We start from the raw sequence: 13868 nt of genomic DNA, 5'->3' as shown, positions 1-13868 counted from the left end.
CAATTGGTTTGTGAGAGATATCTGGTGTGAGACGCAACGTTTCTTGTGTGAGAAATCCTTGAGTAGTTTCGAATGTGTCAGTGGTGAAACATGTGTGTGTGTTGTCACATAAACTTCAGATCAAACCTTGCAATATTGTTCAAGAGATTTCTAATAAAAGATATCGATTGTGGAATTGCCCTTTGCCTGAAATATTTCATAAACCATCGTTCTATGTTTTTCAGGTATCATTTGTTTTTGATGGTCCTTCCTCTTTGGAATGTTGGTCTTTATTGGTTCAAAGGCTTGCCTCTCATGCAATCCCAAGGTCGTGGTATGGTGTGTTTTAATGGCTGATCTCTTCACATGATAAGAGCATCACTTCTCTTGCTATTTTACAGGATTGGAACGCAATAGTTTATGAAATTTGGAAGGAGCGTAATAGTGTTTCCTCAATGGTGTTACCATTTCGGGGGATGTTTTGGTTCAGAAAATCATTCGGTGCTTAAGGAGAAACCTTTGGCACTTAAGAACTGTTGGTGAAGATCTAGTGCGATTATGTTATGGTCTTTAATTGTAGTAGCTCTCTGTTTCTTTCTTTCATCTTTTGTGTCTTCTCTTCCGTTGTTGCTTCACATGTTATTGTTTCGAGGTGGCTCTTTTCTTACCTTTATATTAAAACATTTTCCTTGTAATGCTCATTTCGTTTTTAATACGAAAAACTTTTATAACAAATTAAAAACAATAATAAAAGGAGATAATGTTTTATGTGAGAGATTTAATTACACATAGACCATATATTTTCTGCACTGTTTTAATAAAATAAAAACAAAAATCATATTATAATGTTAATATTTATTTTTAGAAATAAGTCAGTTTTTTAATGGTCTACATGTTATTTTATACATAAACACTAAACTTAAAGCAAATATAATATGCTATAAATAATTATTTTTCTATAGAATTTTTGAACAAAATAAATTCGATTTTTGGCAACTATCTAATGATTGACATTGAATTTCCTACCACATTTTAACCATATTTTGGTAGAAAATGTTTTGAAATTTTTTGATAATCACATAAAATACTTAAATCAAGGCTAGGAATATTTTTGACCGCTATAAAGGTTGGAAATGAGGTCCGAGTTTGCTTTGTACATAGGAAAACATCCTTCTATTTTCATATTCATGCCAAAACGTGTTCAGCCTGTTTGGTTCATAATTTTTAATAACAATAATTTTTTCTGGGCATAATAACAATAATTAATGAACGCTAATTTTATAACCACAGAATACTGTTCAACCTAACAATCGTTGTTCTTTTAATACTGAAAACACTCAACTCAAAACAGACAAAAATATCTGTTTATTCAGCGTAAACTCACATAAGTCAGAACCGACCAATTCGGTAAAAGTACATGGCACGTGGACTCAAACTTTAACCATACAATTTTACGAACCCCAAAAAGGAGATAAACAATTAAAAGAAAACAACAAATGTATGACAAGCAAAACACTGGACTAGGCCCGGTACTTCTTTTGTTATCTTTCATCCTTTCAATAGAAGAATCTTTAAAAAATGGAAATGTAGGACAATGTAAAATGAAAGAGGGAAAAGATCAATGGATCAGTGCCTCACGTGCAACGCAGAGGATCCGATGTCATCACCTTCTCCTTTGTATTCTGCCACAATATTCTTTACATTTTAATCCCGTCTGAAAATTCAGAATTTTTAAGCTCCTGATGAAAAAGAAGTTTACGCATTGAGGATCAAATAGATTGAGTGAAACAAAAGTAGATAAATGGATCAAATAGATCTAATGGTACAAATGTGGATTAAGCAAATCTAACAGTCAAAAATATATGTGAATGTGAAAATGGATAAAAATAATCCAAAATACTATACAAATTAAAAATAAGCTTATAAAACGTTATATTATTAGCTATTTTCATAATAAAAGTATTTTTAGTAATTTATAAATGTAATAAAATATAAAATTTATATACATATTATTATAATTTATATAACTATTATTATAAATTGTGTTAAGTTAATTTATTATTTACTCATATTTAGTATCTTATTTATATACATATTATTATATATTTATATAACTATTATTATAAATTTATGTACACATACACAAACTGAATACAAACATAAATATTATAACATATTGCACAACCTTCCATTCAATCAAACACTTAATGTTTATTTTAGAGTTCTGATATTAATCTTATTTGAGATAAAATAATTCAAATACTATGTTTTGGTGATTTCTGAATCAGCCACAGGTATCTAGTATCGATAGAATAAGTAACCGATGTAAGATTGGTGTGTCTTAAAAGGGATAAGTGCTGACTTCATGTTGGAGTGTTTCGGAATATATGTGGGTTTTGTATGGCGGCATATGTAGAGAGAATTTCAAAAAATATTTTGCTAAAATGTTTTGATTGTCGTCATTGGAGTTAAAAATTTGAATAGCTAATATCAGTATTCAAAAACTAGCCAGGTAGTAGCTAAACAAGTTATAGAAGATTATTGATTTCGCCGATGCCTATACTAATTTACTAAATACTTAGACCGACTTTTTGAAAGAAAAAAACTGTTTAAAAATTATTTTGTTTAGGTCCTACGACGTCTTTAACGCTACCTATACCAATTTTTAGAAAACTGGCTAATATACATCATCTTTCAGTCTGCTACGACATTCTAGAACTATTTCTTATTGCTTAGTACCATTGCCATGGAACTGAAAATTCCAAGTGCATTCATCAAGAGTAGAACCTACTTTCAACGAGCAGAAACATATTGAACTTACACCATTTTTTGAAGAAATCCGAACACTATGTCAATCCAAAAATATATAAAATTATATTGACCGAGCCAAACTAAATTGGGAAAAATGTAATAAAAACCTCAACGTTTACATTTGGACCATTTAATGCATCAACTTTCTCGTAGACAATTTAAAACATCAAATTGTTTTTTGACTTTCATCTTAAATCCTAAACTATTGTTGACTTACCAAATTAGACATGTTGTTAAGTAAATTAACATATCTTAAAATGGAGTTAATTAGTCGCTAAAAACCATGGTTGAACCAAATGACGTCATTTTGCTTATTATGGTATGAAAAAGAGGAAATATTCATAAAAGCATGAACTTTTAAAATTTCGGCTATTAACAAGAAGACAAGTATAGTAGTAACTGGGAAGGTGAATCCTTTATTCACTGACCAACTGTTAATTAATTAATTCATTTCTCACCTTTTTCCTTTTAAGATGTGCTAAAGTACCCTATACGTAATCAAACTTATCAACGTAACAATAAATGAGTGATTATAAACTTTATTAGATTGAGAGACAGCAATCCATACATGTAACACGAGACTATATGGTGAAAATAAACTAAAAAGAGATTTTAAAAAACAAAAGCAAAACTTAAAAGAGAACTTTAACAGAGAGGAGATCGTTGAGGAATGCCTTTGCGCCGATTGATGCAATTGGAAATATCGTCAGGATCCTCCGAAACTATTTTATAACTATTAGCCGATTTGGCACAGAAGCAGAAACCAGTTCGCTTTTTCCTAACGACATGGGTGGTGGTCGCAGCATCTCCTAGTTCGGAGGAAGTCGACGACCAGCCCATGGAATCATCACCGTCTACGACCGTTGATCGTGGAGTCTCGTAGGCAGCCATATTATCATCTGCGTGTAAGTCTTGTGGGATGATGTAGTCAGGACCTAGGGTAAGAGTGTGACATGGCTTTATGAATGGAGTTATATCCCTGTAACGTTTCATCACGAACTCCACCTACATGTATATTAAACAAGATCTTTTACTATAAATAATACATGTTTTGAACTTTTATATCTTTTAAATTCTATGCATGCTCGAAAAGCTTATATGTGTACGATAATCAAATTGTGTATATATATATGTTGTATGAATGTATGTGTGTGCTTGTGCATTCACGGTAATTTTTTATAACATGATATATTACAAAGTGGAACATAACAGGGATTTGAAGGACGGTTGTGTCCTAAAAATCTTTGTACCAAACATAAGTTCTAACGGTAAGGTGTGAGTGAACAAATTATAAAGTTATCAAAATATTTGAAATAAATAATAGCCAACTAATTACGGATTTTCTTGATGTTTTTAAACTAATACATATTTCAAAGAAAAGATTTCGAAATCCAAAATATATTTATATATTTAAATTTAATATTTTACTATAATTAGATTATTTTAGTTCTCCTATATATATTTTTTAATCCTTTCACAATCTTTTTTGTTAAAAATAGTAGAGCATCATCTCTGGAAACTAACAAAATTGGCGGATTTAAAATACTTAAACCGATGGTCCGTACTTTAGCTTAATTACATTTAGATAATCTGAAAAACAAAACTCGATTCAGGAAAAGATCGAACCAATTTTCATTTCATACATAGAAATGAATCAACTCGTTTTCTAAAAAATATCAGAAACTAAACTCTAAAGTCAGACTGACATACTTATGTAAGTATTTAAACATAGGCATCAGAACAAAATAGTTTTGCAAGGTGAGAGGTGATGAGAAATAAATAGTTTTGCTTAGTGAGAATTGACGAGAATCATAAAATGAGCAGAATTGAGTCGAATATTAAATAGAACTAAAGGTTAGATGAAATAACCTTACAGCCCAATGAGCAATGTATAAAAGGTTCTTGAAGACTTCGGTCACATGAAGTGCAGTAGTTACCAGCTCCTTTGAATTGTCGATTCTGTGGTCTCTTCTTGATGAACACCACTTTGGCACTATTTATTGTATAAGCCTGTCCAGTTCATCCCCAAATCGAATTTTTATAATCGATATAAATATATATGAGCGGAAATACACACACATGTATATGTACTAAGATTAAGAATACATCGCTTACTTGAACGTTAGAGCAGTCGATGAGTTTCTGAAGATCTTCAAGCCGAATAACCTCGTGATACACATAGCGGCGAACCTGAAGGAGTCTGTGATATCTATGTGAGGGTACACAGTGAGGACAGAGACTGATGCAACAATCAAGACAACACACGTTCTTCTCGTTTTTCTTTGCCGTCTCATGGTACGGACATCCCACGAAGAATTTCTCTGCGTAAAGCGCATCCAACCATGCCGGTTTCTGAATTCCGCAACAGACAGAATTTATTTAATTACCCCAGATATAAACAAAATAACACAATTTCATACCATAATTCCATTTTTTCCTTTACCCATCATTAATATCTATAGAAAGTACCAGTGATTTTAAACATGCACAAGGAGCCAAGATGGGGTTAAAGCCACAATTATAAGAAATTGGGTATGAACGTATAGTGAATCAACGAAGATGAAAGTGAGAGATTCACTACTTAAGCTGATATATAATTGAAGGAACAAGAGTAGAAAAGTTAACCTACCATGAGAACACACTCAAAGTAAGCTTTGGGAGATGGGAATTTGGCCACTACTCAAAGAGTAATATTATGAAGAGAGAAAGGTAAGTGTGATTAGAGATGATAGGATTTATGGAGGATCACAGGAGAGAACACGAAAATTATATGTTTAATTATTCCTCGAAGATATAACTCTTTTAACATTTTAATTTTCATATAAATTTAGTTTGTTGTTCATTAGTGCGGGTAAGATGAGAGAAGAGGGGAACGTGAGAGCTGTTTCCGTGTCTCCTACTTTAACATATATTTATTTGACCTTCTCCTTGGATTAAGAGCTCAACTAGGTTAAACCCTCCTTGAAGAAGCTGCTCTCCTTTCAATTTTTAATTAACCATTCTTATCTTATAATTCTCCTAATTAAGATTTTCCAAATAGAGGATAGAAGTGAATGAACCCTCCAATTATATGTTATAAGACCGATTTTTGATGATCGTTAGTTAATCGACGTACAAACAAACTACTATGAAGTATCATCGGTCGAAGCATAAATACCGAATTGAATATATGTTGTGTTTCTCTATATATAGTTAGATATGCATGATATATATATGCATATAATTTTAGTCATTCTTAAATTTAAAGAATAATGTATCAAACAACATTAAATATTGTTTGACTAGTCAAATTATTGCCTAGCAAAAATATTTTAATATAAGTAGTGTTCAAAATAGAATCTATGCCATCTAGTTGGGCTGATTAAATAAAATATTATGAACCAAATATATCTTTGTATTGCAATCTCTTTGTTCAGAACCAAATAGGCGTTGCAAAAACCATGTTTATTGGAGAGTTCTTAAAATGAGATTTTTAGCGTAATATATGAACCGTCTCTTAACTTTAACTAAGAAAAACTTGAATGGTTTCTTAAAACTCTTATTTAAGGGTCAATTTTTATTTTTTTAATTAAAATTTAAGAGACGATTCTTATATTTACGCTAAAAATCTCACTTTAAGAATTCTTCAATAAACATACCCTAAATTCATTCGATCAAGTATGGTTACAAAATGTAATCTAGCAACTGATATACTAATATATATGTATGTAAATTACTTATGGTCTGTTATCTACAAAAATCTGATGTATTTCAACCATTTCAGATTCATGAAAACGAAGGCACCGTCAAACTTTTAGTTTGGTATAAAAGCAAATATTTTATGTATGATAAAAAACTATTCCAGTCCAATAGGTGTAGAAATGTACAGAGCATATGGTTATTCATAGTTTCAATAACCAAGGAGAAAACATCAAGAAAAAAGATTCTTCTGTCTTACGTCAACTTGTTCTATTTTATTGGCATAAACGTCAAAATGGCGCTGGTAAAATTAACCTCTTGAGTGTACTTCTTGTTATGGCAGATGATTATATTTACTAAGTGACAAAATTAAATTATATTATGTATGTGTTTGCTAAAATTATGGAAGATCGTTTGGAGTATATTTTAAAAAATTTCTTTTCGTAATTTTGAATGTGATCTACTTTAAAATTTTAACCGTTAGTTCTTGAAAAACTATACTTCCTATAAGCACAAACAATAAAACAATTGACAATAGTAGTTTCACACAGTGATCTGAATATTTAAAGCTTTAACTTCTATACTCTCCAAAAATTTATTGACTTCTATTTAAATTTGGGTAAATACCTTAGAGAGTATATTTTTGTGCATACTTGCCAAATAATAAGTAACAAATCGTATAAAATGGTGGAACTTAATTAGATGTATCATGTAGTCCTGGGCATTCGGTTCTCATTTCGATTCTTTCGGTTGTTCTCATTTCGATTCTTTCAGTTATTTTAGTGGTTCAGTTATTTTAGTATCCAGTTTGGATAGCAAAGTTGGGGGAGTCAGCTAATAACAAAAGTAATTTTGGATTATATTCGGTTCCGGTTCGCTTCTGGTTTTTGGTTAATTCGGGTTAAACAGTCTGAAAATTCGGATATTTTTGAATAAATATCAGACATTCGAGTTTTCGGATAAAAATTTGGAAAATCGAATAATTTTAAACATTTCTGATAATAAATATTTTAGTAATTCTGCTTTGTTGCGTATTTTGATTTATAAAGAATATTTTTAAATTATTTGATTATTTTGAAAACTAAATATAGTTAATATTTATAAGTATATACTATATTATAGAATTTCGGATACCTATTCAGTTTTCAGTTTGATTACAGTTCGGTTTTAATTTTTCGGTTCTAAAGATATAAGATCCGCTCGGATAATTTATAAGATTCAAACCCGAACCGAACCTCGTTTTTTGGTCCGGTTCAATTTGGTTCTTCAGTTCCGGATAAATGTACCCATGTCTAGTATCATGTAATTTGATCAAACAGCACGCAAAAATAACACGATAGCTTACTTGTTTCAAATTGGTCAAGTCGTTTTTCCTTCGTTAATTGTGCTTTGAGTTGGTTTTAGTTTGGTATGTTTCTAGGACTCTTTGTTCTCTATAAGTTTTTGTTGCTGTTGAGAGGGCTCATGGTCTAGAATATATTTTCTGATCCTCTTTTGCCACAGTAGGCCATGAGATTCCCAATGGAGCTATGGGGTTATTCTCTATTTTAGATTGACACTAAACAATCGAAAGAAAAATAGAACACTACACGAAAATTAAGAATTCTTTAGCTCGGATTGACTCAGGCGAGAGTGGATAGAAGACCTTACCAAGTTGTGAGTTTTAATTTTCATCTTTGATGTGAAGATTGTCTTGTGCAATGAATGAGTAGCTAAAGAGAGGTTTTGTTGAGTTTATTGCAGGACGAGATAGTGGAATCTGTGTGTTGTTGAGACTCATGATGTCTATGACCATCCACATATCAATGATGTAGCTTACATGGCTGCTAATAAAGATGGCCGGTTTGATATCAATTTCCTACTTGGAAGAATCTTTAGTCCCAAAAAATGTGAAGAAGGTATTCCTCTCGATGAGGACCATTTAATTAATCTAAATACTACATCCACAAATATATACACACATATATATAAATCGTTGAAATTTAATATTCAAGACTTCAAGTGACAATTTTACTTTCTTTTTCGTAAGTTATGTTCGACAACCTTCCAAAATTTACTTAAACTATAGAAACATAAAATTACTGAAAAAAAAACGAACTCAAAATAGTTTTTGTTTTATAGTTCAGAACTTTTTGTTAATTTAAATGAACCAAAATTTCGAAAATTAAAACAGAACCATTTAGTTAGTTTCTACAACAATAGTTATGATGTGAATGTTAATATAAATTTGTGTTTTAAAATATTATGTTTACAATACGTGCAAATGATTTAATTTAATTTAATAAAAATAAAAATAAATCTTATAAATAAACAAAAATATATAAAAAAACCGCAGCGCAGATAATGATCTAGTTTTATATAGAATAAATATATTCGAAAACATATTGATCGCATTTGTTTTCACTATTTTCTTCATAATATTTAATGCTCTTGTTCCCCGGACACTTAAATAATATCAGTTTACTATTTACCTTTACTTATACTCACGTCTTAATCATTTTATAATTTTGACACTGCAATAATCTGATTTAAAATAGATTTGGAGTAAAACTTTTTTTGAACACCTTTATAATCTTTTTTTTACATCTTCATACTTTTTTTTTGGAATAAAACAAAACTACAAAAAATGCTACGATCCGTGTAATCAAGGATCACATGATGTAAGAGGTTTTGTGGAGTTATAAACATTTAGTTAGTTGGCAAATGTATTTCTGATATATGTTGTTGTATGTCAAAAAGGCCAAACTGACATTATTATACATTTTGTACTAATTACAAGATATTAATAAAGATCCATAAAACATTAGGAAACCCAAGTTATTTTGATAAAACTTGACAAAATCCTTGTTCAAAGATAACAAAATATTAATTCAATATATAAGATACTTAAATGTGAAATATCAAGATAACTAGTCATTCAAGTTTTCATATACTCTAATGGTAAATTCAATATCATTTTGGATGTCTAGAAGATGATCTTTTATGAATTTATATTTTCCGACACAAAGCCTTTGATTCTATGTTTTAATTGGTTGTAAAAAACTGGCTTTGATAGATTAGATTTGTTAAGGATAGCATTGGGGAGTACGGTTTTGGCCGTAATCTTGTAGCTGAAACACCATTTGTTTGTTTTTGAAGCAACTATATGTATTTTCTTTTTCCACGCAGTTTATCTCAAGATATTAAAAATATACTATACCCGTAATTATTTATATGAAACTAAAATCAAAAGTTTTTCCTTATATACTATATATGAATCAGTTTTACACTAAACAATAAGTGTAGTTCATGTCCATAATTAAATATTTGTTACCTACTTTTTCTGTATATTTCACATCTCATATTTATTGTACAATTTCTTATATACGTGTTGATATTACAAGAGCAAATAATAATATAATTTTTTTATAGAACAGAACAACCATACACATATTTTAGTATAAAACATATTGCATATGATGTTTTAGGATTTTATTAATCTAAAACTGATTATAATAAATTTAAAATCTAAATAAAATAGGTTTGACACTACAAATTGAAACAAAAAATTCCCAGTAAATTATAAATAGCAAATGAATGCATTAGTATAAACCATAAAAAATAAAGTTCTAAAGTTCTATTACACTAAAAAAAATTATTTACATGTGTGAGAAACCTCATATTACGAGTTTATTATTAAAAAACTTTTGGATTCATCTAATAAAAATATAAGTTAATAAAATTTATAAAACATGAAATAAAATAAATATCATTTATTAAGTTATTTTCACTAAGACTAATGAATATTCAGTCATAATAATAATCTATATTTATAACCAATAAACACTGAAAAGACAGTATGAAATAGCAAACAATATTTTGACAAGATATTTTCCAAAAAGAAATAACATTTGACACCAATGATAAAATATTATCTGGTAAGGAATACATTTTGATATGATTTTGATCGTAATTTTGTACTTGAAACACCATTTATTTGTTTTCAAGAAACTATATGTATTTATTTGTACTTAAAGCTTATATCAAAATATTAAAATGGTTAGACAAAACATATACTGACTATAAATGAACAATAAAATGTTTTATTGTTAACATATGTTCTTAAAGTAACCCATAAGTATTTAGATGAAACTATAATCAAAGATTGTACTTATACATCTACATATGTATTATTTTACACTAAAACTATGTGTTTTTTTCATATAAATATTTACAAAGTAAATAAATTATTAATTATTTTTTTTTAAATTATTTTAATTTATATTGTAATTAATATTCATGATTTATTTTAACAATATTATTTATTTAATTAGATGTATGATTTTTAATATATAATATCTTGTCTGTTTAGTTATTATTTGAATATATTGGATAACATCTACTTTTCTTATTCAAGCATAGTATTTTTGTTCTATAGATTAAATCTGATTAATTTTTTATCTGCATATATTTGATTTTATCTTAGGTTTGTAAATATATTTTAGTACGATTATATATAATTTAATATACGTTATTTTTAGAGTCAAATAGTAAAAATAAACTAAAGTTGATCGGTTCAAAGTTAAATAAACTCGATGTATATGTCTCGATATATATATATATATATATATATGAATATATATATATATTATACAAAATAAGTTAATCGTAAGATTTTAGTTAAAATCTCTTAAAATTATTTGAAAATTTTAATTTTTTTTATTAATATGTTGAGTTGTTCAATAATTTTTATATATATATTACTATTATAAATAGTATTTTATTATTATATTTAGTTAAATTTTTTTATTTTGGACATAAGAATTGAGATTGGTCCAATTACTCATTTTGTTGGTATTTTGTATTACATATATTCATTCAAATCAAAATACAACTATTTAATCTAATTCGGTCAAACCAAATTAATAGTATTCAGTGTATTAGTTTAGTTCTTCATTAGATGTGTAACTATTTTTTTAATTTTTAATAATTTGATATAATGTTGATTTGCAAACATAAAATAAGAAAAAAGAAAGTGATGATCGGTACAAAATTGTATAAAAACTTAATCAATACATTTAAAAGGGGATATTATTTCTCTACTCTGATATCAAGATCATTTTTGTAAACTTATTTTTCATGAAATAAGATCATATTTAAAACAATATTTTTTCTTTTTACATTTTGTAAAATTATATATGTTCTTTTGAAACATACATACAAAAATAAAAAGATATTTTTTTATCCATTATAGTTTATGCTATTTATTTTTTGTAATAATTTGAGTAATATTATTCATTTAAATAAAATACTTATTATTTTAATATATATATTATGTTTCTTAAGATTATATTTTATAAGAAAATATATATTCGTTCTTTTTTATTTAGGTTTATTTTTTCCTTTTATTTTCCAAATAACCTATATGATAAGGAACATTTATAAAAAAATAAAACGAAAATATACTTTTATATAATGTGATTCAGAAAAAAAACTTCACAAAATATAGATATATTTAATTCATTAAGAGTACACTGTAATTAATTATCGTAAGAAACGAATAAAATATATTCTGGTAAATTTATTTTGGGTATTTTGATTTATAAACAGTATTTTAAAATTATTTGATTATTTTAAAACTAAATATAATTAATATTTATAAGTATATAAATTATATTATAGAAATTTATGTATCTAATCGATTTTTAGTTTGGTCTAACTTGGTTTTGGTTCTATAGGATAACTATATGATCCGCTAGGGTAATTGGTAGCGTCCAAATCAAACCAAACTTCTTTTTTTTTGTTTAGTTCTGTTCTTTAGTTCCAGATAAATGTGTTGATGCTTATGTTTATTTAGAAGTGATCTAATTTTATGTAGATATTAAAAATTAATTAAATAACTGAATTGCATTATTATCTAATTAAAAATTAGAGAATTCACCAATGCCTCTAACGATAATGCCGACAATAATTACTTCATGTGTTTAAGATTGTACACATAACTTATAGGTGGGGATCAGAACCCTTTTTTGGGCACGTGTCAGAACCTTTTATAACTATTATATTTGTATGTGTGTGTATATTAGATAATTTGATTTCATAGTGTTTATTTGTTTTACTATTTAATGAAAATAAAATAAAATTGTATACGTATTATGATGTTTTTAATAAAAATATTTATATATTAACCATAGCCATTTTATTTTCAAATTGAGAAATAAGTGATACACCAATTTCTATAAAAAAAATCTAATACTCTCACCGTTTCGCAAAAAAGTGTCACTTTAATATTTTCGCAAAAATTAAAAAAAAGATTGAATATATTAATGTACTTATTAATTAAAAATACTCAACCAGTAATTTTTTAGATAAATAAATTTATTTATAAAATCAATGCATTTATAATTAAAATTAAATTAAAAAAGTATTGAAATTCTAAAATAAACTTTTTTTGATAAAAGAAATGTTAAAAATGGCACTCATTCAAAAACAGATTGATTCTATAGTGTATTAGGAAGCATCAATTTATCATTTTTCAAAAAAAAAAAAAATCATCAATGTATCATTCAGTACTAAATGAAGCCCAATATTTTGACGGTCCGTGATAAATATGAGAAGAAGCACTTTAAATAAGAGAAAATCGCATAAAAAACCTTGAAAGTGTCACTTACTAGCACTTTAAACCTTGAAGTTTTTTCACTAACACTTTTAACCTTCAAAATGACATTTTTATCATAAAAAACCTCCAAAGAAGAAAAATGACCTGCTGAACAGGTTAAAAACAGTTTTTTTTTCAAAAAATAATTATTTAATTAATAAATAAACAAAAAAAAAAATCGAAAAATTTAACAAAAAAACTCATAAATTAAAAAATGTGAGAAAAATAAATAAAGATTTAGAAAATTAAATAAAAAATAACTAAAAATTAAAAAATAAATAAGATCAAATTAAAATACAGAAAAAATAATAATAAATTTCAAAAATTGAAAATTCAAAAAGTTTTTTTTTTTATTTTCAAATATAATGTCGGAAATTATCATTGGAGATATGTGTTGATAAAAAAAAAAGACTAAGATAACACCAAACCATGTTTTTGTTCTCAAACTAGTATTCAAGGCTCAAAGTCACAAAAATAAGTTTCATTAAAGAGGTAAATATACACTTATACCCCTTGGGTTAATTAATCCAAACTTTAGAGTTTAGAGTTAAGAGGTGAGGTTTTGGAATTAGGGTTTAAAATTTTATAAAATAAAAAATAAATACTAAAAAATTAAAAATAAAAATTTAAAAAACAGTTTCAAAAAATTTCACTTTTTTTTTAAATTTATGATTTTTTTATTTTTCTCCATTTTAATTTGATCTTATTTATTTTTTGATTTTTTTGTTATTTTTTATTTAATTTTTAAATATTTATTTATTTT

At 27.0% G+C, this 13868-nt stretch overlaps 1 protein-coding gene across 2 annotated transcripts; it reads right to left on the bottom strand.

Moving 5' to 3' along the window:
- Nucleotides 1-502: 502 nt before the first annotated feature.
- On the bottom strand, nucleotides 503-13245 carry LOC103837645. Of its 2 annotated transcripts, none has more exons than XM_009114002.3 (4): nucleotides 5420-13245; nucleotides 4906-5142; nucleotides 4660-4800; nucleotides 503-3795 (listed from the first exon to the last, which is right to left on the bottom strand). In XM_009114002.3, exons 1-4 carry the CDS (start codon nucleotides 5420-5422, stop codon nucleotides 3436-3438), a joined length of 741 nt encoding a protein of 246 aa, XP_009112250.1. In that variant the 5' UTR covers nucleotides 5423-13245; the 3' UTR covers nucleotides 503-3435. The 2 variants fall into 2 exon arrangements, with proteins under 2 accessions (XP_009112250.1, XP_009112249.1); XM_009114001.3 differs by having other exon boundaries at nucleotides 8119-13245.
- Between the last annotated feature and the right edge of the window lie 623 nt (nucleotides 13246-13868).

This window comes from Brassica rapa, chromosome A09 (genome assembly GCF_000309985.2).
Source record: "Brassica rapa cultivar Chiifu-401-42 chromosome A09, CAAS_Brap_v3.01, whole genome shotgun sequence".
Lineage (NCBI taxonomy): Eukaryota > Viridiplantae > Streptophyta > Magnoliopsida > Brassicales > Brassicaceae > Brassica > Brassica rapa.
Note: the sequence above shows the minus strand (reverse complement) of the source record. Positions and strands in the feature narration are given on the sequence as shown.

Bases quoted from the DNA above. Each gene is read 5' to 3' on its own strand.
- LOC103837645 (XM_009114001.3), bottom strand. From the start codon at position 8,142: ATGAAAATTAAAACTCACAACTTG. The intron at 5,143-8,118 runs GTAAGGTCTTCT...TGCGGAATTCAG, and splicing joins AAATTAAAACTCACAACTTG to AAACCGGCATGGTTGGATGC. The intron at 3,796-4,659 runs GTTATTTCATCT...ATATACATGTAG, and splicing joins ATTGCTCATTGGGCTGTAAG to GTGGAGTTCGTGATGAAACG.